Source organism: Cricetulus griseus, chromosome 2 (assembly GCF_003668045.3).
Source record: "Cricetulus griseus strain 17A/GY chromosome 2, alternate assembly CriGri-PICRH-1.0, whole genome shotgun sequence".
NCBI classification, from domain to species: domain Eukaryota; kingdom Metazoa; phylum Chordata; class Mammalia; order Rodentia; family Cricetidae; genus Cricetulus; species Cricetulus griseus.
The window spans coordinates 455042652-455065852 of record NC_048595.1 but is presented as its reverse complement, the minus strand read 5'-3'; the positions used below and the strand labels follow the sequence as shown (position 1 = coordinate 455065852).

General features: G+C 50.7%; 1 protein-coding gene across 3 annotated transcripts; it reads right to left on the bottom strand.

The window, feature by feature from the left end:
- On the bottom strand, nucleotides 1–23201 carry Ddx11 (DEAD/H-box helicase 11). 3 transcript variants are annotated; one of them, XM_027397783.1, is made up of 28 exons: nucleotides 23091–23201; nucleotides 21510–21653; nucleotides 21097–21244; nucleotides 18226–18471; nucleotides 17704–17790; nucleotides 17284–17429; nucleotides 16302–16347; nucleotides 15382–15489; nucleotides 13892–13979; nucleotides 13316–13521; nucleotides 11486–11638; nucleotides 10728–10774; nucleotides 10366–10445; nucleotides 9330–9374; nucleotides 9160–9227; nucleotides 6409–6447; nucleotides 6101–6221; nucleotides 5879–6001; nucleotides 5380–5492; nucleotides 3330–3402; nucleotides 2924–3027; nucleotides 2299–2448; nucleotides 1981–2049; nucleotides 1771–1871; nucleotides 1369–1453; nucleotides 1030–1108; nucleotides 714–868; nucleotides 1–639 (listed from the first exon to the last, which is right to left on the bottom strand). In XM_027397783.1, the coding sequence occupies exons 3-28, from the start codon at nucleotides 21238–21240 to the stop codon at nucleotides 604–606; spliced, it is 2712 nt and encodes a 903-aa protein (XP_027253584.1). In that variant the 5' UTR covers nucleotides 21241–21244; nucleotides 21510–21653; nucleotides 23091–23201; the 3' UTR covers nucleotides 1–603. The 3 variants fall into 3 exon arrangements, with proteins under 3 accessions (XP_027253584.1, XP_027253585.1, XP_027253583.1); XM_027397784.2 differs by lacking the exon at nucleotides 23091–23201 and adding an exon at nucleotides 22669–22806 and having other exon boundaries at nucleotides 1771–1813; nucleotides 1923–2049; XM_027397782.2 differs by lacking the exon at nucleotides 23091–23201 and adding an exon at nucleotides 22669–22806.

The following is a 23201-nucleotide window of genomic DNA, read 5'->3' as shown; positions in this document are numbered from 1 at the left end:
TAAGGAATGGCATTTTCGGGCCTCAGCCCACGTGAACAATGCCCTTTATTCAGTAAGAGAAGGGGAGGGTGGCTTGTCAGATGGAGATGGCTGAACAGATCATGGTCTGCCCTCTGCTCTGGTGGTCTGAGCAGTGAGACGGAATGTTTGAGGGAGTAGAGCTTATTTTCTGGGTTCAAAACAGAGCTGACAACTACTGCAGAGTGAGGGCTATTTCTCTACAGTCAAGAATGCCCTGGTGACAAAGGGACTCTAAAAGTAGTCACATCGAGAGTCTAGTGACCCTCTCGCGTTGCTTCTGAGACCATGGTATGTGTGGTGGCATTGGGGGCTGAATAGAAGAGATGCCCCAGGCTTCAGGAAGGAGCAGCAGCCAAACAAGAGAGATCCACCTCCTCCTGGAGACACAGTCAACACGACCTGAATGTGGAGACCCTGTGGACAGCAGGGCCCTGAAAGAGGTTCCAGGCCATGTTCCTTCAGGGTGAACTGGATTTGTCCTGGTGGCTTCTCAACAATGGAATTCACTGCCTCTGGAAAGCTGATGTAGTCTTTACAGTCTGCATATGCTTTTGACAATCTTAGGCTAAGCAAAAGAACAGCCTATGGCAGACAGGGTTGTGCCTTCTCCCGATGGAACTGCAGGGAGAGAAAGGCCATGAGCAGCCCTGTTTCAGGCTGGGGAAGTCTGGGGCACAGGGAACAAGCCTAACCTTCCGCAAAGCAGCAAAGGCAGGCCCAAAGGTGGCTTTGACTTCCACACGGTCTCGTATCCATGCTGGCAGCTTCGCCAGGACAGGAGGGCGGGCATACCGATGATCCAGAAACACAATGCTGGCGAAGTCTCTCTGGTGCCTAATGGCCCTGCCTGCACAGATACACAGGTTAGGACTCTTGAGTCCATCGTGCTGACCAATGCTGCATGTCCATTGGGGCCCCTCTCCTCTCCTCCAGTGGACAAAACAGCAAGCAGTAACCTCCCTCCTTCCTGGACCCATCCATCCGCCCCAGCAGCAGCCCCAGACTTACCTATGGATTGGTTTACAGCCTTCATACACAGATTCTCCACCAACACCTTCCCTGGGGGGGCCTGACCTTGTGTCCTAGGCTAAGAAAAAAAGAAACAGAAAAGGGCAGATCAGAATGTACTCTTCCTGCCTGGTACCCAGGGCTGGCTTTACAGCAAGGTCAGGTTTCATGGGTCTGAGCCAATACCCCGTGCTCCAGGATATTTCATAGAGAAGATCAAGGCCTCTGGGAGGGTTGAAAGCATCTGCACAGTATGCTGATGCTGTCACTATGCAGGTCCTTGCCATCCACTCTGGTCCTGGCCCTTTCCTTTCATCTGAAAACACCACAGATACTCACCAGGGTCTGATCCAAGTAAGCCATCTTCTCTTGCAGCTCTGGAGACTTAATGTTGGGGTACGGCATCCCCACCATCACCACACACCTGTCGTGGGTTACATGGCCCATGGCGTAAGTGAGCAAACAGCCATGGGGCCATCATCCACATGAGAGCAACTGACTGCTATTCTGAACCAACAACTGTGTGTGATTGCAAGTCATGGCTGCCCACTTCTCTGCTCTACTAAGCCGGATGGAATGGGTTTCAAACACTCCACCCACAGCCTACAGACCACCTCCTCCCCCACCCCCCACCCCCCACCCCCCACGCAACAGACCACACGGGTGCCAACCCTACGGCATGGCTGGGCAGGTAGGGCCCAGTGCCTTCAGCCCCAGCAGACAAGAGGACACCACACCTACCGGCCCAGGTCATCAGAGAAGTTAATCCCTTCACTCATCTTCCCTGCAACCACAGAGAGGAGCAAGGCCCCTGTCAGATGGCCTCCTGCCTGACCGCAGCACTGTGGGGGAGAGCCACACCAGAGTTGCTGAGCCAAACCCAGGAGCCTCACATCTGTTCCTAGCTGCCAGGCACAGAGGGCTTCTGGATCCAGCCTCACTTCCTCTCACCATAATGCACTTGGAATACGCCATCAGCACCTGCTCCACCTGGCTTGCTCTCTTGGGCTCCTGGAATAGCTGAAGGAAAAAGGCCTCTCAGTAAAAGGCTTCAAAAGACTGAGTCTTGAGCCTCAGTCTGGGTTTTGAAGCCTCAGGATGGAACATGGAATCAAACTTTGGGGATTCCCCATGGCCAGTATCCCAGGCCCAGACTTGGTAGATTTAGGAGGTGGGACAATCTGGACCATGCCAAGGCCACAAGATTGAGGGACCCTAGGAAGAGCTGCAAGCAGCAATGTCCTTATAAACAGGGTAAGGGGCACTCACCTTTTTCTTGACGGACAAGCGTGCCAGCAGGCCAGTCTTGTCCCAGTGCGCATGTATCTGGCGCAGGTACTCATAGGAAGGGAAGAAGCACACCACCCCTCCAGGGACCACGTTACACAGGTTACAGAGGACGCGGCCTGTCTCCTCCATCTGCAGAAGACAAAGAGCTAGCCAGGGACAGGTCCCCTTCTACAGAGTGGAATGCACCACTCTCTTAACAGACATGCCCAGCTGGGACTTCTGGTGACTGCTTGCCTTTATGATATATCCTGTCACAGGTAACCCAGGAAGAACTAGACTTTTGGTAAGCCACTGAAATTGAGGGGCACTATCCAGAACAAATTAACACTGAGATGCCATGAGAACTGTGCCCAAGAAATGCATCATTCCTGGGATAGAGGCAAGGAGCAAGAGCACCCCAAGTGGCCAACCTTCTTCCATTCTGCATTAATGGGATGCTAGGAGCTCTTTAGAAAACATTTAGTAGTCTATGGAGAGAAAGACAGCCAAATCTTCCAATCTATTTGTGCCAGGTGCGACCATCTGCCCTGCCCCAGTGCCACTGCTGGTAAGAATTCTCCCCTGAACACACACTAGAGAGAAGGGGACATAGGCTGGCACTAACCATCTGAGGCAGATCTCTTCTCTGGTAGGTGAATTCCAGTTGTTGGTTAGAGGGCCCGCTGCATATAATAAGGGGCAAGATGTTGTCTGGAGGGATCACATGACCTAGCAATACCAAAAAACAGGGCCGAAAAGCAGTGTCCAGGTAGGTAGGGCAGTTTCTCAAATCATTTCCCCAATAGGAGCATTAATTTGAAATGCACATGGCTTCTCTCTACACCAACACACCCAATGTAAGTGATGTGGTGAGGAGAGCATAGAACTTTAGACTCTGGGATAGTGTTCTGGTGAGCAAACTCACTAAGAATAAAGTTCCAGTCCAATGGTGTCCTCTGCTTTTGGCCAAGGGTCACTAAATCAAGGCCTCAGAGTTCTTGGCCCATTGTACCCTCCACATAGTTCCTTACCACAAGAGAACTCCACCACCCGCTCAGCTTCCACTCCAGAACATGCCAGCAGCTGATCCCGAAAGTCAGACACCTGCAGCCATAACATCAGGGCCTCGTGACCTCAGAGCTTGGGGGCTCTGTGCTCTGCAGTGCAGTAAGAAGAGAAGTGTGGAATAGGGGGCAGCAAAGCCCCCACAACAGAGAGAAGAGGAAGGAGCTACAACCATTAGGACCAGCATCCACTGCTGACAAGACACACTGGGATCAAAATCAACAGCATACAAAACTATACTACACAAAGAATTCAGAAAATGAAATGATAAATCAAACAACCCAGTCAGGAAATAGAACAACAAAATGAAGAGTTCTCAAAACAGGAAAATGGAATGGCCAATAAACGTATGAATAAAATGTTCAACCTTATTAGCTACCAGAGAAATGAAAACCAAACTACATTAAGATTCCTCCCTTGGGCTGGAGAGATGGCTCAGAGGTTAAGAGCACTGACTGCTCTTCCAGAGGTCCTGCGTTCAAGTCCCAGCAACCACATGGTGGCTCACAACCATCCCTTATGAGATCTGGTGTCCTCTTCTGGTGTGCAGATACACATGTAAGCAGAATGTTGTATACATAATAAATAAATCTTTAAAAAAAAAAAGATTCCTCCCTTATCCTAACCAAATGACAGTCAAGAAAACAGAGCACTCAAAAGTTTAAGGATCATCAGGAAGAGGGGAAGGGGGAAGAAAGGCTGTGAGACTCAAGAGGTGGTAGATAAACATCAAGAGAACTGTGTTTCAGGATTCAACAAGGCAGGTTAAATCTGTCACAGCGATATCACTGAGACCACAGCAAGCTCAAGCCAGGCAGAATCCCAGCACTTGGGAGGCAGAAGGAGGTGGATCTGTGAGTCCGAAGCCAGCCTGATCTACAGAGTGAGTTCCAGGACAGCCAGTGCTACACAATGAAACTCTGTCTCAGAAAAAAAAAAAAAAAAAAAAAAAAGAGGAACACAGAAAACATATATACGTGGGCAAAACATGTAAGAAAAGAATTGGGGGCCAGAAAGATGGACTTGTGGTTAAGAGCCCTCAATGCTCTTGCACAGGACCAGAGTTTGGCTCCCAGCATCCACACGGTGACTGACAACAGTCTAAACTCCATACACAGTAGAGCTGGCATGGTGGTGCAGGTCTTTAACATCAAGACTTGAGGAGCAGAGGCAGGTGGATCTCTGAGTTTAAAGCCAGCTTGGTCTACACAGTGAATGCAAGGGCTATGTAGAGACACCCTGTCTCAAAACAAACACAAAGACTACATAGTGAGACCCCATCTCACACACATGCGCACGCACACACACCAGAATAATGACCATGCACAAAATTAACCCATCAAATGAATACAAATGTACAAATCTGTACACATGAAGGGCAAACCAAAAACAAAACAAATGCCTATGGGCTTGGAATGTGCCTTGACAGCCTGACCCATAAATGGTTCTGAGGTCCATGTGTGCATTAATCACAGAACTGTGAAAACCAGCAGTAACAGGAAAATGGGCTGAGGAACCAACTAAGCAGGTGTTGTGTGAGTAGCACATCTACATGGTTAGAATGCAACACAGAATATGCTAGAATAAATATTTGCTGACAAGGATAAATATTAACATTTTGTTGCAGAGATAAAAAGCAAATTATACCAATAATGTAGAAGTGTGGTTTTAAAAAAAAGTACATATGCAAACTGCATATATGTGCACACATATGTTATTACAGCAGCACTGACTGTATAAAAGCATACATGAAATGACTTTCTGAGAGAGGCTGCTATAGGAAAGTAATGAGAGGGAGGTACCTAGTGAGAGTCTGAGACTCCGAAGGGCTGTTTCTCAGAGAAGCCTGCTCCAGGGGATGCAGACAGACACGAGCCATAGCACAACAACCCCACCAGCCTACAAGGCAGGGGCAGGGGCACTAGTGGCCCTGCTGGGTCTGCACGTGCTAGCCCATTTCTGTTTAGGGTTCCAGGGGACAGAGAGGAGACCTGGACGGATGTCCTGGTGCCTTACCGGCTGCATGGTGCCACCTGCAATGACCACTGCTCGGCACTCCCTCACCACCTGGGCAAAGTGCACGGCTGGGTTCAAGAGCAAGAATTTGAGGCTGCTTTCACCAACGCTGCCTGAAAGACAGACAGACAAAAGGCAAAGAGAGGAGTAGACTAAGCATAGGAAACCCCAGATAACCCACGCTGGCACTCTCCCTCTAAGGAAAAACTCACTTCTCTTGCCATCGGCACTATGGACTTACATGAAGACGCGGGTGCAAAGATAATCTGGCCAGTGTCACAAAACCAACCCCCAGACAAGAGAACAAAAATAAAGCCCAACCCCATCTGACCTCAACCGTGAGATTCTGGTTCTATAGGACCTTAACGGAGACAACGGGGCACCTCTGAGACCCAGTCTCCAGGGCCACTGCTGGCTCCAGGCCCAGGAGGCATGCAGCCCCATCACAGATTGAGTGCAGGCAGTACGGCAGAGCCCTTTGCCACGAGCAGTCAGTTACCTTGGCGGCTCAGGATAACCCTGCCATCCTGGTTGGCAGTGGTGAGAGCTGCCAGAAAGGCCTCAATGTGCATCAGCGGGGAGGCAGGTCGCGGGGCTGTGGCCAGGCCCTCCTCCAGGGAGTCTGCAGAAGAGGGTGCGGGCAAAGAGGCCTTCCTCAGGTCAAGTCCATGTTCTTTCAAGGGCCTGTGCCTGGCTTTTCTCTCTCACCCTCCTAACTCACCATCAGCAGGCCCAGACTGCAGGCTCTTCAGGAAGTGCTGGAAGCCATCCAGATTGCAGTTCTCCTGGGAGGTTGAGGGGGATGGAAGGACAACTCCAAAGCGTTCTGTGAAGCCAAAGAGCTATGTGCGGGGAGAGTAGGACAGACACACGGAATGAGAAGACACCCTGACTGAGACAACAAGCCAGAAATCACTTCACACTATGGACAGGGGGTCAGAAGCCCCAAGTCCCCAGAGCAGCAAAGTAAAGCAGGCAGGGGTGCTCTGGGGGTGCTCTGGGTCCTTGCCAGGACAACAAGCACGGTACCTTCCTGCTGATCATGCTCTTCTCCAGGTACCGCTGCACCTGCAAAAACAGCACAGGCCTCATGAGAAGGAAGCAAACTGTGGTCTGAACTCTAAAGAGATAGCCACCCCATACCACTGGCACCTCGGAAGAGCCCAAAGCCTCGCAAGAAGTCGTACTGGTCTGCTTTCTGGTGTTTCTCCTAACTGTAGCCTCCTCACAAACATCCACACTGCTCTCATCTCCCTAACCATGTTAAGACAAGATCTGACTGGTGGGAAAGTTGGCTCAGCCAGTAAGAGCACTGGCTGCTCTTCCAGAAGACCTGGAACCTACATGATGGCTCACAACCATCCGTAATTCCAGTTCTGGTCCATCTGATGCCTTCTCATGACCTCTTTGGGCACCGGGCACACATGTGGTACACAGGCATACATGCGGGAAAACACGCATACATACAAAATCAACTTCAAAAAGAAAACAGTAGTGCCCATATGTGGAGTGGGCCATGAAGAAGTCAGAGGTATTTTAAAAACAATCCCAAGGACTGTAAAGATGGCTCACAAGCTTGCCACACAACCATGAAAACCTGGGGTGGAATACTCTGAGAACACATAAAAGCCAGAGATAGTAAGGTATCTATAATCTCAGTGCTCTTACTGAGAAATGGGATGCAAAGACAAGGGACCCCAGAAGCCTGTGAGCCAGCTTTCCTGGCATACACAGTGGGAAAAGAACAAGAGAACCTGCCTCACACAGAGTAGAAAGCAAGGACCAACAAGGGAAACTGTCGTCTAACCGCACGCACGCACGCACGCACGCACGCACGCACGCGCACACACACTGTCACATACATACTTGAATTCAAAACACAAATGTATGCATATACACATGGCACACACATAAAAAGACAAATCTTAGCCACAGAGAAACCCTGTCTGGAAAAAAAACAGAAAAAAAAAAAAAAAAAAAGGAAATCTTTTAAAAACAAAGAAAAAATGCAATCCTTTGCACAAAAGCAAGAAGGTAAGTTCTGGACCTGTCCCAAGGAAGACCAGGGTGTAGTCTCCCTGCTGTATTCAGTAGAGGGTGATGCCTCAGCTCAGCTCACAATTTGAGAGCATGAGGTTTGATGGGAATGAGGAAAATTGCTACAAAGGTTGGCATCCGGCTAAGACTGGTTTGGTCAGCTTCACTGAGTGAGAAGGGAGGGGTCTGAAGCAAGCTGGAGAAAGAAGCCTGCCACAAGGGTCACAGCTGTGGGACTTGAAGCTGCACTAACTCAAGAACAAGGGGCAAGTCAATTATTTAGAGTTGAACACAGGGGTTAGAAAGGTGGCTTGGTGGTTAAGAGCACTGGCTGCTCTTCCAGAGGACCTGGGTTCAATTCCCAGCACCCACATGGCAGCTCACAATTGTCTGTAACTTCCAGGGTATCTGACAACCTCACACAGACAAATGTGTACGTAAAAAAATAAAATAAAATGAACACAAAGGGGAGAAAAGTACCAAAGATGATTGATAGGATCACAGTAATGACAAAAGGGACAAATGATTTGAAAATGAAAGGCATCCCAGAGGTGATAGCCCATGCCTTTTATCCCAGGCAGAAGCAGGCAGATCTCTGAGTTCGAAGCCAGAATGAATTCCAGGACAGCCAAGGCTACACAGAGAAACTCTGTCTCAAAAACAAACAAACAAGCAAACAAAAAATTGCCCTTAAGGGCTCAGAGGTTAAGAGCACTGGCTGCTCTTCCTGAGGTCCTGAGTTCAATTCCCAGCAACCACAAATGGTGGCTCACAACCATCTGTAATGGTGCCCTCTTCTGGCCTGCAGGCATTCATGCAGGCCGAATGCTGCAAAAATAATAAATAATTTTTTAAGGAGAGAGGGAGGGAGCGGGAAGGGAGGGAGGGAGGGAGGGAGGAAGGGAAGGAAGGAGGGAAGGAAGGAAAAGAAAATGAAAGACAAGCAGAAGGGAATCAGATCTAGGATGGGTCTAGCTGGGTTTGAACACTGGCCCCATCCAGCCACCCTGGTTCATTGGTGTGTAGCTTGGGCCAATCCTCTAGAACAACTATTCTGAGCCATGTTTCCTGTTCTTAAATGGCCATAGTGTGTCCTGCCTGTCAGAGTGCTCAGAATAAAGGGACAGCATCTATGGAGGTAATAGTACTTACTTGAGACACACTACGTTGTGGTTTAGTGACACAGCTACCTGACGCCTGAGGGAGCACCAGATAGCAAAGGCAACATAAACGAAAGTCTGAGACTGCCACCCAAGCCAAAGCCGTTGCAGGAAGGAGGAGTCAGGCAGTCCCAGCCATGTTCTCACCTGGCTCAAACATTACACCATGGTCTATAATATGAAAACAATTCCCTGGAGAAAGACTGGCAGAAGAGAGATGGAAAGGCATGACAGTACCCAGAGGCTGGGTTTATACCTAGGCAGGTGTGCAAATGACAGCAATCTCCTTGTCAAACCCAACAACTCTCAACCCAATAGACGACTTGGCTGTTTGTCTGCAGTCTGAAGAGCTGGTGACTGCCTGTCCCTGATGTAGGTCCATGGACAGTAGACGGTTCAAAGACAATGATTTGCATTTTATTTCTTCCATGTTTATTTTGATTATGTGTTAGAGGCAGAACACACAGCCTTCCTCATAACAGGCAAGTGCTCAACAGCTGCACCCCACCCCTACCTCTCCCACAGCTGCACCCCACCCCTACCTCTCCTTTCTAGCCTTAAGTAAACCAGAATAGACCCTTACCTTGAACAGATTGATGTTGTCCACCTGGCTCTGAAAGAGAAAGTCGTTGATGCTCTTCAGCTCAGACCCTGTGAGCAGACAAAGGAGCCTGGTTTTGTACCTTGCCAAGTCCCCTGCTCAGTCCCAGAGTGGAGCTCTGAGTGGTTCACGTCACCTCTCATCCTCCTCACCTGTGTGGAGCAGGCTCTGCGTGCGAGGATTTTGCCTGACGTTACCTAAAGAAGGGAATTCCAGTCGGTCACGGTGGCAGTTCTCTGCCCACTTCGGAGCTCCCAACTCTCAAATGCAAGGAGCATCCACGTTTCCAGAGACATCTGCTTGAGGCAAACAGGACTGCCTGTGCCAGCATACCACAGCAAACAAAGAACACGCTAAGAAGACAGGAGCTTCCAGGAGCCTTGCAGGTCTGACTCACACACTTCAAATGGAACCCAAGGACAGACAGGGGACAGGATCAGGGCAGTCTCCCCACTGTCACTCTGAGCAGGACAAGGAAAAAAGCAGGATCTTCCAGAAGACAGGGAGCTGCGACACAGGCAGAGAAGGTGGTGGAGAGCACTACCCTGGCTTTCTGGAAATCCAGCTCTGCAGAAGCCTTTAAAAGCATCGCCATAGAATGAAACAGTCCCAGGCCTGAACAACCCAAGATGCCAGAGTCAGCAGCCTCCAGTCTCAGGAGCCACAGACAGGTCCCACCCTCTGTGAATGAGGCTTAAAGTTCCCAGGCTTCTATCCACAGGGGCAAACAGACTGCCTGTGTATCGGTGCCGGTATACCTCGTGGTTGCAGCTATGCCACACAGCATGTTTTGTTTTACACTGTATGAGTAAAAGGTAAAAGGAATGAAACACGGAGGATTAAACTAGGGCCTAAAGTAACAACAGTGAGAAAGCTGAAGTCAAACATCTCAAGTGAGGCTGGAAAGGACATCCCAGTGCTTAAAACCCCCAAGGGTCCTGACTGACATTCAAGGAACAAGACCAACACACGGGGCTGGAGAGGTAGCTCAGAGGTTAAGAGCACTGGCTGCTCTTCCAGAGGTCCTGAGTTCAATTCCCAGCAACCACATGGTGGCTCACAACCATCTGTAATGAGATCTGTGCCCTCTTCTGGTGTTCAAGCATGCATGCAGATAACTGTATACATAATAAATAAATAAGTAAATAAGGTTTACCAACAACACAACTTGCAGCTGGTACTCCTTACCCCCTAAAACAGCCACAAATCTCTCCAGCAAGTACAGGGTCTGCTTGATGTACATGAGGTTCTTGGCCTTCAAACGCTTCCTGAGGAAGCAGCAACAGAGGCAGAGTTAGCACAGGATTCTGCAGCAGCTTCCCTCCACCAGATGCCATGGGGCCTTTCTGCCTCCGGCCTGACACACTGGGCTGTGAACTACAAAACATCCAGCAGATAAAAAGGCTTTTGAAGCCTGCAGCTCTGTCCCCATAAGCCTAAGATGTAGAGGGGGCACACCAAGACAGACCAATTGAACCTATTCCTCCAAGACCAGGGCACTAACAGAGACTGGGCATGGCTAGATGTCCTTCCTCAGGGTAGTGTCTTACCCGTATCTTTCCATGTACTGCAGCAACTGGGAATAGGCCTGGCAGAGCTGGGGAGAAAACAGAATAGCATGAAGGCATCCCAGGATATGTATGGTTAAGAGGATCTCTGTAGAGAGGCCTTAGTCCACGTCTAGGAAACGACAGCCCAGAATACCACCAAGGTGATGGGCTGCTGGACAGAAACAGACAAGGGCAAAGCATGTAGAGGCCATGGGCTAATGACAGCTCAGAGGGCAAGGGAAGAGGCCAAAACCTAAGGTCCTAATATCACAGGGGATCTGAGAATGAAATTCAAGCAGGGGGCAGATACCACATGGGTTTCATGGTCAAATCCTGGCTCACCTCAACTTGTGCAGTGTGTGGTCCTGGCTCACCTCCACAATTTTGTCCTCCATGAATCCCAAAGCTTCAAAACTAAAGCAGTGAACCCCAAGAGAAAGCTTGCCACATGCCAGATAACAGCAAATAGCCTGCAGAGACCCTGGGCACCCCTCCATTAAACACCCCCAAAGCAGTATCAATAAACACAAATGAAACCCTGTGAGACTCCTGGTTCCTGAAGCCACTACCCTACTGACAGAGAACCAGTTAGCAATATCCTGGATGCAGGACAGCAGTACCAAGAGCCTCACACTTGCCAATGAACAAGAAAAGACAGAGTTTTAGTTCAGCTCAACTTCTAGTCCCACATACAGAGGAATTCCTGGCCTAGGTATTTAAAGGAATTACCTACGTCACTCGGCCCAAGGCTCACCCACCTGGGAACCATTGACCTCTGTGCTGTAGATGCTGGTGATGGTGTCTATCAGGTTGTGTGCCTCATCAATGATGACCACTTGGCCTTGCAGCCTGATTCCTGCAGCCTGTCGGGTGGCTGCATGCAGCAGCATGGGGTAAGGCAGTACCACGAGCTACAGGGAAAGATGACAGACAGTCCTGCAGTGAACTCTCCAGGCCACTGAAGTCCTTTAATTTCTTACTCCAACCTTGCACGGGGGTGAGGTATTCAGCCAGAATAGCACAGCTCACTATTGTGCCTGTTCCAACAGACCTTCTTGCAGATGTTTTATGAGGAACTAAAATTGGAGCTGATCATCTGGGGAAGGGGAAGGGGGTGGCATCCCTGGGGGTGAACCTCATCTAACCTCCCAAGATAGCCCTCAGGCTCCAAACTTCAACACGCTGAGCACCACAAACTGACAGCCGACTATGGTCCTGGGGCTGCTACTTCCCAGCTGTGACACTGGCAAAGTATAGCCTAGTATAGCCTTGGCTTTTTATCAGCTTAGTGAATATGGCAAACTATGTCAATTGAGGGGAGAGTGTGTATAAAACCAAATCTGTAGGTATACGCTGCTACGGAGATCTTAAAATTAAAAGACAACAAAAAGTGAGGGACATTGCTCAATCCATAAAGTGTTTCCCTTGAAAGCAAGGACTAAGTCTGAGCCGCAAAGCCATGGGAAAAAGGTGGGGGAGGGGGTAGGTGGTACCACTTGAGATTGCAGCAGCGGGGAGACAAGGACAGGCTCGCTTACCCACTTGCTTTGCCACACCCAAAGTTGTTCTCTGGCCTGCACACAGGCGCAAGCACGCGCGCGCGCACACACCAAACACACACATAAAGATACCGATAATTGCCGGGCAGTGGTGGCACATGCCTTTACTCTCAGCTCTCAGGAAGCAGAGGCAGTCGGATCTCTGTGAGTTCAAGACCAGCGTGGAATACAATAGCTAGTTCCAGGACAGGCTCCAAAGCCACAGAGAAACCCTGTCCCGAAAAACAAAACAAAACAAAACAAAAAAGATACCGATAATACAAAAATCTAAGAAAACTGGAAACTCAAGGCCCAGGTGCCAATATGGGTACCATCATTTAAGACAGTGAGAGGAGAGAAAATCATCTTTCTGGGCCCCAGTGTTCTCATGGGGAAAACAGGGCTATTTCAGGTCTTCATACTTCTACACAAATGGTGGCAGCATTAACTCACGGGGACATCTGTAGACCCAGTCCCCAGTTTGTCTATGAGTACCACGCAGAGCAGGACGTCCACACATGAGCACTGCACTGGGTATGAAAGTGATTACAGAGAACTGCTCTTCTGAAATCCATTTAAGTCTCCCAGATGACAGAGCTCCCCATGAGTGACCCCTTCTGGGGAGGGAGGGAGGTAGCAGGAAATCACCATAGTGAAGAGCTCAGGGCTGTCAGACAAAAACTGGCTTTTCCTCTCTGTACAAAGGTAAGGCAGGTCTAATCAGGACAGTATTGCATGTGCAAGCAGGTAGGTCCGTCAGCCATCCACCTGGGAAGCCATTTATTTGGTCATGCCACTTCCTGGGCCCCTTATCTAGTGAGTGCTCAACAACACCAGCTGGCCTCTAGCCCACAGATACCAAGGACCCCTGGCCTCTTCAACTCTACGCTCTGGATAAGACAACTGTGTGCCAGGAGTATGCGATGCAGCACGGCTGTCAGCCTAACCCAGGTAGTGACGTCCTCACCTACTAAAGAGAAGAGCACTTTGTTTTGTAAGCCCCACTCAGTGCCACAACTTCTTCCCGGTTCCCCAGCACAGCACACTCACCTGGGCTGCAGGGATGGCAAAGCGGCTTCCGTAATAGGGGCAGGCCCGTGCTTCCTTCCCGAGGGCCACAAGCTGCTCCATGTCCTTCACCTCCAGCAGAATCTCATCCCGAAGAAGCTGCATCTGCTCATGGTTGTGAAAGGGGCAAGAGGTCTGGATTCTCCGTCTCCTTTTCTTTGGCATGTCTTCCCCAGCTCCGGTCTTCTCTGTGGTGGGACATCGGGAGGAAAGCAGGGGCAGGAAGGAGCTCTGGGGTCACAAGCAGTTCTCTCTCACAAGCAGGTGACGTTCAAACATGTTCCCTTGCTGCTGGCTAGGAACTCATCAGAACACTCTGGGATTTTACTTTACACTCTCCATAAAGAGGCGGCACAAACATCTCTAACCCTGGCCCAGATCCAGGTCCCAACCCTGACCCAGAAAGCATGAACACTCTTGCCCCTGAGGGGGCCTGAGGAAGGAAGCAAGGGCTCCCTGGCCATTATTTCTGGGTAGCACACGGTCTTCGTCATCACGGCCCTGTACCACATTCCTGCCACCTCCGCTCTGCAGCACAGCTCACGCTCCCATGCCTACCATGTTTGCTTCTCTGCATGTCCACACAGCGGTCATTCATAAGCTGCACAGAACCCAGGCTTTTCACATCTTCGTTCACACACAGATTCTGTAAGGCAGGAGAAAAGAGAGCGTCAACTGTCATGCACATTGGGAAAGACCTCGGCCACCAAGCTCACCCTGTCAAACCTAGATACCGTCGCATCCCGACCTGCTTCCCCTTGCTTACAGAATAGGCCGTTAATATCAATGTGAGCACTGAATTGCTCTTCCACCTTCCTGAATGAAAGAAACTTATCTGTACACATAAAACTCACCACCTTTACTAAGGTTGTCGCTGCTGTATTCAAACACGCCACCCCACTGGGCTTCGTACCCGAGTGCAGACTTTTTACTCTTACGTTTATGTATGTATGTGGGTATTTTGTCTGCACGTATGTCTGTGCACCATGTGTGTGTCTGGTCCCCAAGGAGGCCAGGAGACAGCATACGATCCTGTGAAACTAGAATTACAAACGGCTGTGAGCTCCCGTATAGCTGCTGAAATTGAACCTGGATCCTCTCGAAGAGCAACAAGTGCTCTTATCCACCAAGTCATCTCTCCAGCCCTGACCCCATTTGAGTATGAGAGGTTTTTGGTTTTTGTTTTTTTGGAGGTGGGTTGTTTGATTGGTTTTCTGTTTTGTTTTTTCAAGACAGGATTTCATTGTGTAGCTCTGGCTGACCTGGAATTCACTCTGTAGATCAGGCTGGCCTTGAACTCACAGAGATCCACCTGTCTCTGCTTCCGGAGGGCTGGGATTAAAGGCGTGCGCCACCACTGAGACTGACTTATAAGAGAGCTTTTCTAATGTGCTGATTTTCTGTTTCTTTCCCATCCAAAGGGTGAGGTTTCTGGGAGGATTTTTGGAAACAGTTTATTGAATAAAGTATACTGTCCTTTGTTGTGAGCTCCCAACCCCAATGAGAGAAACACGACCAACAGTACATTCTTTAATTTCTATGTTTTGACATTATAATCATATTTTTCCCCATCCCTTCCTGCAAACACTCCTTGATCCCTTTCAAATCCATGGCCTCTTCTTCTAACAATTGATACTATATTCATGTATGCATATGTGCAAGCATGTATACTCCTAAGCATAGCCTGCTCAGCCTGTGACTATGTTTTCAGACCCACCGTTTGGTCTTGGAAAACCCATGTTGTGCTCTTCCCTGAGGAAGACTATTTTATTTCTCCCACCCTCAGCATTCCTTAGTTCAGCTCAACATCTTTGATACCAAATACTGATAGGTGTCTTTTAAAGATAAAGAACAGAAATGATGCTGACTAAAGGATCCACTACCCAGGCTGTTTCTCCTGTGCCTCCTAAAGAACAGTAAGGCCAGCAAAGGTGCAAGGCTCCTGATGCCCACCGTGCCCTCATCCCACCAGTTTTCTTCGCCTGGACCACGAGACAAGACACAGAAGGAGGACTCTGTCTGGGATGACCCCTTCCCGCTTTTCTTACCTGCCGAGAGCCAAGAGAGACTAGCCGGGTTTCCTTGCCAAAAGGGCTCTTCTGTACTTCATGTATAAACTGGGCCAGCTGTGAGTGTGTCCGACTGCAGTAATAAATCTGACCAGGGGAAAGTAAGGGGAGTCAGAGAGAGGAGTCTTACTCGCTCATAGTGGCCTGAGGTCCTGCAGGAGGACGGAGGATGGTCACAAGAGCACACTTCTGAGGTGACAGCATGTCAGCTCAGGTCAGGGTAACGCCTGAGGAGGGCCTAGAAGTGTTCTACAAGTTCAAGTAATCCCCAGAACTCAACTCTCACAACTCCTACCACACCATAGGCGCTGGGGACCCTAGGAGAGTGGGTTTCCCCGCAGCACTGACTCTTGACCCAGCAGTGAGCCTCAGCCCTGGGGAGAATACTATGGAAAGTTGTTCCCCACGTGTGCCCTGAAGGGAAAGGCAAGAGCCTGAGGTGCGCACTTGCTACTCTAGGATTCAGCTGAAGAGAGAGCAGAGCAGAGAAGGACGCCAACTATCAACAGAAAAGGTCCATCTTAGATGAGACCATGTACTTTTAAAATGGAGACGTGTCACACCACACACAGCTCACATGTGAGACACAAGCAGGAAGAGAAACGCCATGAGAGTCCAAGAATAAGGACACACCAGCTGGCTCCTCCCTCGCCCTCACCACCGCTCACTGCAGAGGGAAACCCCGGGAGTCCTTGGCCCAGAAGGGCTGCTCCTTCCAAGGCCTCCCCTCAGAGCTCAGGTGGTCAAGGGAGCAACAAGAAGCAATGCTTGGGAAGCACACACCCGTAAGGCTGGGAGCTCTCCAACCACCAGAGGCTGAGAAACTGCTAGAACACAGAGTCCTGGACCTAGAGTCCGCTTCCCCCAGAAGCATCTGAGGAGTAGGCAGCTTAACTCACTTTGGTTACATGTTCTTCCTCCAAGTCATCCTCATCCTCATCCACCCTAAGAGAGAGAGACAAGCATGGAGAGGAGTCTTCACACACAGCACACTGGGGACTACTAAATACCTGCAAGCACTGTAATGTGCTCTGCAGGAAGGGGGCCCTTCACTCAGATGTCAACAGCGCTTACGGGCAAGCCCTGAATATAACACAGACACCGTGGTTTCAAACTGGTACCGTATTTAGCCCCCATCTCCCAGCCCCGAAATGCTGTTCACGGACAGTGCCACACCCAGCCCATCTCAACCAACTAATCCGAGATTAATCCTGCATGGGTCCCCAGTTAGGAGAAGCCTGTTCTGCCCCAACGGTGACGCCACGTCCACCTATGGCCAATGTGCCTATTCTCCAAGTTGAAGCACAGGACCAGGACTTCTCCCACTAAAATTGAGGTAGGAATGAGAAAAGAGGACTTGGAGAGGTGCCGTGAGGTGCAGAAGTGACCAAGTCCCTCCCATTGGGGTTTCCCGGTTCACCCACAAAGGAAGCTCATAAAATAGAAACCAGCTGGTCTGGACCATAAGCTCATGTCCAAGTTTGAGTCAGGGACTCCTCCTTGACAGTTAGGATCAGGCACTCCACACATTTGGGTTAGTGGTGGAGAATATGGAATCCAGAGCCAGGTGGACTATGTCCAGGCCCAGTTCTCCCCTCCATTTACGAGCCCACTGCAATGGTCAAGACACAGCACATAAACAAGTCATACCCTCCAGGGTTCTACCACTGAGATACCATGGGGGAAGCTGTATACAAAGGGACCAGCACAGAGTAACAGCCAGCCATGGTTGTCACTGGCATTTACGGACCCTAAATAAAAGCCTGACTAGAGTAAATGAGCAGGTGACTACCAGGCCCTCTCAATGGTGCTTAAGAGCATCTCTGGCCTGAGGGCAGCTGCCCCGCAGGGCTGTGGACTGATGAGGAGCAGTGGACTCACCTGCTGGCTCTGCTCTCCTCATCACTCTCGTACTCTGCCAGAAGCAGCGCCTCCTCCCCACACTCCAGCTGCTCCAGTCCCGTCCCTTCAGCCAGCATCTCCTTGCTGAGGCGCAAGAGAGTCTCCGTCTCCTCTTCTTCCTGTTTCTGGGTAGGGACCAAGATCCAACCAGAAGCCGTAGCAATGAGTCCTGAGCCGACTCCCTGACAGAGCTAGGCCCCAGCATCGCTGTCACCAAGGACAGGACATCCACATTCATCTCGGAACGTAAGCCTCCCCACCTGACTCAAGAACTCCTCGTCCAGGCTCAGACTCTCCCCCCACTTAAGATCCCTGCCTACTGGCTAAGGAAGGGCGGCCACCAGCCAGGAGTGGACCCTGCTACTCCAGCTGCCCACACCACGGCCCCCAGACGCTCACCGTGCGCTTTGCTGCACACCTGAGCCTTCCACCCTGGCAGGCTTGCTGCAGACGCTCTTCTCGCTTCCTCCTCTTCACCTGCTCCTCCTAAAGGGCAAGGACAGCAGAAAGACCCCTGGGGGGTAGGTAGGGGGGCAGCCCAGACCTTCCTCTGCGGGGAGTCTACGTAGGGGCTTCTTGCCCTTGCCACACACCCCGCCTCCATCTCTGCAGGTCTGGCCTCATTGCTCAGTACAAAAGGGCTACTACATCCTCTCTTTCTCCAGGGCATACAAAAGTCATCCTTCAACTGTGTGCCTCGTCGGGCGAGTGAAAAAAAAAAAAAAAAAAAAAAAAACAGAACCCAGGTGAACCATAAGTGGAAAAGGCCTGCTCGCATCAGAAAGAGACAACGATATCCACACAAGTTCACAGAAGGGTTGAGAGGCATCACCAAACAAAGAATGTGGAATCCCTCAATGTTGTAATAAATTGAAAATAATCAGGGAAGCTTGTTCCCCTTTCTCTACCCCGAGATCTCACCTTCAGTCTCTCTATCAGGTCCCTTTCTTCTTTCTTCTGAACAAATTCAGTGACCCAGTCGGGCTCTCCAGCAGGCCTCGGGGTGTCACAGGGCTCTTGGCAAGGTGAGCAAGGTGGGAGCGAGTTCTTCCCACCACACGTGGGGCCAGACCCAGGTGCAAGAAGACGAGCCTCCGCCTGTAACCTCTTCTGTTCAAAGTCACGGAGCCAGGAGAGAGCCCCACAAATAAGACTTAAGGACTTGCCCTGAGGGAAGAAGAATGACCATGAGGAATGACAAGGCCAGAAGCTGCAGTTCTGAGCATGAGAGATGGAGGCTTTCCCCGTGTCATAACCAGAAGCTGCAGTTCTGGCCGGGCGTCGGTGGTGCACACCTTTAATCCTAGCACTCGGGAGGCAGAGGCAGGCAGATGGATCTCTGTGAGTTCGAGGCCAGCCTCCAAAGCTACACAGAGAAACTCTGTCTCGGAAAAAAAATTATGAAAGATAGACAGAAATACTGTCTTTAGATGTTGTTGGACAAGACAGGTAAGACGCCAGTGTGCGAAAATGGCTGAGGAACAGAGCCCCTACACACGCTCCACTAAAAAGGGAGCAGCAGTTCCTAAGGGTATGCCCAAAATCATCTTCTAAAATTAACCGTGGGCACTGTAACACAAACACCAAAGGTGACTAAAGCCGCACAGGGTTAGATATTGTAATAAGACCACAAAAATTGCAGGCTGAGAGGGCTGCACAGTGAGTGGTGCTAAAGAGCTCCACTGGCGTGCTTGAGGCTTGCTCTGATGTCAAGTGATGTAAAACCCAAATAATGAAAATAATACTGCTACGACAGGAGCTGGAGAGATGGCTCAGAGGTTAAGAGCACCAACTGCTCTTCCAGAGGTCCCGAGTTCAATTCCCAGCAACCACATGGTGGCTCACAACCATCCGTTATGAGATATGGTACCCTCTTCTGGTGTGCAGATATACATGTAAGCAGAATGTTGTATACATAATAAATAAATAAAATCTTAAAAAAAATAATACTGCTAGTAATAAAAAGGCCAAATGGACCTTGTTTTTAAAAAACGCTGCAGATCCAGCCAGACAGTGGTGATCTTTGAGTTCAAGTTCAGCCTTGTCTACAAAGCCAGTTCCAGGACAGACAGGAGACAGGGCTGTTACAACAAAGAAACCCTGTTTCCAAAAAAATAAAAGCTGCTGCAGATCAAATGCTCACCTAAGTCATGGAACAATCTTCACAAGGTACCCAAAATATGCTCCTACTCATCATATACAACAGCGGTCTCAACCTTCCTAACACTGTGGCCCTTTAATACAGTTCCTCATGTGTGGTGACTCCCAGCCATAACATCTTTTTTGCTGCTACTTCAGAACTGTAACTTTGCACTGTTATGAATCACAGTGCAAATGTCTGATATGGGAGACAGCTGACATGCAACCCCTGTAAAAGGGCCTTTTTAACTCCCCAAGGGGGTCACAGCCCACAAGCTGAGAACCACTGGTATAAAAGGAACAACGGAGTATCCCATAGACATATTTTCTGCCCCAGAATCCTGGGTGTCAATTCTGGAGCTGTACTTCTGCACACATAAGGACAGGGACAATTCACTGCCTTTTATGTGCTCGTTCAGAAAGTTCATACAAAGAGCCTCCCACAGGCCAACCTCGCCAACTCTACAAATGCTAAGCATGCAGTTAACAGGGACCATGGTTCTTATATCTTGTGAGGTTAAAGCCTAGAGTTTGAGCATCTTCACACGGAAATTCACAGCTCACTATCACGTAGTCCTCACTGTGCAAGGTTATACACCAGGATGCTAGAAGCAAGTGGAGATCACTAGCCACAACCCACCTCAAACACATCCCTCACTCAGTCTGGGTCAGGAAGGAAAAACAGGGTCCCCTTGCTTGACTCCTGACAACACTCGGTAACCTGTATTGTACACTCTAAAGTAGTATACTGAACCTGGGGGAAAGCCACAGCCACATTTCTGTCCCTAAACATCAAGGTGGCAGGGTGCCAGGGAGATCTCAGAAGCACTGGTGTGACGGTTTGCACTGCACTTTCAGCCTGGTTTTTCCTCAGACGGTGGTGCTGTTTTTAACAGTTTAACACAGAAAGTGACTGCTATGCAGAAAGGTAAACTCATGACTCCTGGACCCTGATTTAATTCTCAAGGGAAGCAGTGTCTCACAGGAGAACTGTCAGGGGAAGCAGTGTCTCACAGGAGAGCTGTCAGGGGAAGCAGGGTCTCACAGGAGAGCTGTCAGGGGAAGCAGGGTCTCACAGGAGAGCTGTCAGGGGAAGCAGGGTCTCACAGGAGAGCTGTCAGAGGAAGCAGGGTCTCACAGGAGAGCTGTCAGGGGAAGCAGGGTCTCACAGGAGAGCTGTCAGGGGAAGCAGGGTCTCACAGGAGAGCTGTCAGGGGAAGCAGGGTCTCACAGGAGAGCTGTCAGGGGAAGCAGTGTCTCACAGGAGAGCTGTCAGGGGAAGCAGGGTCTCACAGGAAAGCTGTCAGGGGAAGCAGGGTCTGCACAGGAGAACTGTCAGGGGAAGCAGGGTCTGCACAGGAGAACTGTCAGGGGAAGCAGGGTCTGCACAGGAGAGCTGTGAGGGGAAGCAGGGTCTGCACAGGAGAGCTGTCAGGGGAAGCAGGGTCTCACAGGAGAGCTGTGAGGGGAAGCAGGGTCTCACAGGAGAGCTGTCAGGGGAAGCAGGGTCTCACAGGAGAGCTGTGAGGGGAAGCAGGGTCTCACAGGAGAGCTGTCAGGGGAAGCAGGGTCTCACAGGAGAGCTGTCAGGGGAAGCAGTGTCTCACAGGAGAGCTGTCAGGGTGAGGAAGCTCCCTCATCCCTCACACTCACTGTGCCGGTTGGACTCTCAAATATCCCAATCTTGCCAGCCTCCAAAACCTTGTAGAGCTCTGCCATGAAGTCCTTCTGGATAGGATAGGGTGGGAAGGGAAACGGGAAATGGATGCCACCAATCTCCTGACTTTCCTCAGCCATTGCCCTAGAGAGAGAGAGAGAGATTACCTTTCTGGTGAGCCATGAAGTGGCTTGAGATCTATATAGTTTTCCCACTTGTCACAGAATTTGCCTCTCCAGTGTATATTTTCTGGCAAGTAGAGACCATGCTCTGTGCATTTATACATACATATACACGATTTGCCAGGACCACACAACCGTGACATATCCTGGTTAGATACTATCATTGCAGAGGACAGCCCAGGGAAGCTCTAAGATGAGCGTCCTGCGCTGCTACGGGATGCCCATACCTGCACCAAAGCAGAGTGTGCCCGAGGAAAGGGGAGGGTCCTTTGGATCACAGCTGTGATTCCTTCTCCAGCAACCTTCTCCAAGGCCTCCGTAATTCGCCTGCCCACACACCTCACCTGCTCCTACGATGAAGGCCCAACAACCTATGGGAAATGGCACAGAATGATCAGCGCACATTTGCTTTTCCTAACTGAAAACTTTGTCAATTCATTTATGGAGTAAAGTAGTTGCCAATGTGTTCTTCCAGTCATATAGTTAGGGGCAGAAAAATGACAAACCAAGTGGAGACATTACCAAAACAACTAACAAACTAAGATAATCCGATAATAAAAAGCCATGTAACTTAAAAACCATTAAAACACAAAGGGGAAGGAAAAGTAACCAACAGGGGCTGGAGAGATGGTTCAGCAGTTAAGAGCACTGGCTGCTCTTCCAGAGCACCCAGGTTCAATTCCCAGCATCTACATGGCAGCTCACAAGCGTCTCTAAAACTCCAGTTCCAGGGACCCGGACATACATGCAGACAAAATACCCATACACATAAAAAGTGTTTTTAAAAGTAACCAACTTTTAGTAACCAACACTACGAGGCGTTGGTGGCGCACGCCTTTAATCCCAGCACTGGGGAGGCAGAGGCAGGTGGATCTCTGAGTTCGAGACCAGCCTGGTCTACAGAGCAAGTTCCAGGACAGGCTCCAAAGCTACAGAGAAACCTGTCTCGAAAAAACAACAAAAAAAAGTAACCAACAAATTCTGAGCATTTGCCATGTGTAAAACACTGTGCAGCTCCCCCCTCCGCGTTAATTTTTATGATCTCACTTAACCTATCACCAGCATAGTAACGGAACACGGCTGCTGCACGCTGGCATTACAGAACTGAAGTAACTGCTGGCTGGGGACGCCGCTCCCTGGCGGAGCTGCAGTGAGCCGCCGGGGGCGTCAGGGAGGGGGACACTACGAGGCAAACCCTGGGTTAACCCGGGTGCACGAGGGCCACCTGCAAGCCGGAGCCGGCGCCGGGCTCCCGGGAACGCCGCCCCCGAGAGCAGTGCGGCGGCCACACCCCGGATCCTCCTCCCGCAACCCTTAAAAGCAAACGGCGGGACCGCAGAGCTGGAATCGGCGTGCGCCGGACCGCACGTTGGCGATCACCCACACCTGCGTCTTCGTGCTCAACAGCGTGGTGACGGGACAGCCGCGGCGCTCACGAGACCACGCAGCCGCTCGACTCGGCGGCCCCGAACCCGAGACCTCAACCGAAGGCGCCGCCAACCCCGGGCTGCCCCTCGCATTGGCTTTTGGCCAGTCAATCACGCGCTGTCCCCACCCCCTCACTTCCGGCCTCTCCGCGCGATCCGCTCGCCCCGCCCCCTGGAAGGCGCCACCACCCCCGGGATGCCCGTCGCATTGGCTCTTGGCCAGTCAATCACGCGCTGTCCCCACCCCCCCACTTCCGGACGCTCCGCGCGCTCCGATGGCCCCGCCCCCTGGCTCTCCCGGGGCCGCTTCCTCGTAACAACTCGAGACCGCTCTTCCCGCTGCCTTCGCCCTCAGCGCGGCCTCCACGCAGCCGAACTCACCCTCAGCCGCAGGACGCTCTCGCCGAGGCGAGCACGCAAGCCTTGCCTTGCCCCCACTGGAGGAGCGCCCGCCCGCCCGCAGGAAAGCCCGCCACGCGGCCACGCCCCCGC

Bases quoted from the DNA above. Each gene is read 5' to 3' on its own strand.
- Ddx11 (XM_027397783.1), bottom strand. From the start codon at position 21,240: ATGGCTGAGGAAAGTCAGGAGATTGGTGGCATCCATTTCCCGTTTCCC. The intron at 13,522-13,891 runs GTAGGCATGGGA...GTCCCACCACAG, and splicing joins CATGCAGAGAAGCAAACATG to AGAAGACCGGAGCTGGGGAA. The intron at 2,050-2,298 runs GTGAGTGCCCCT...TTTTTCCTTCAG, and splicing joins GCTTGTCCGTCAAGAAAAAG to CTATTCCAGGAGCCCAAGAG.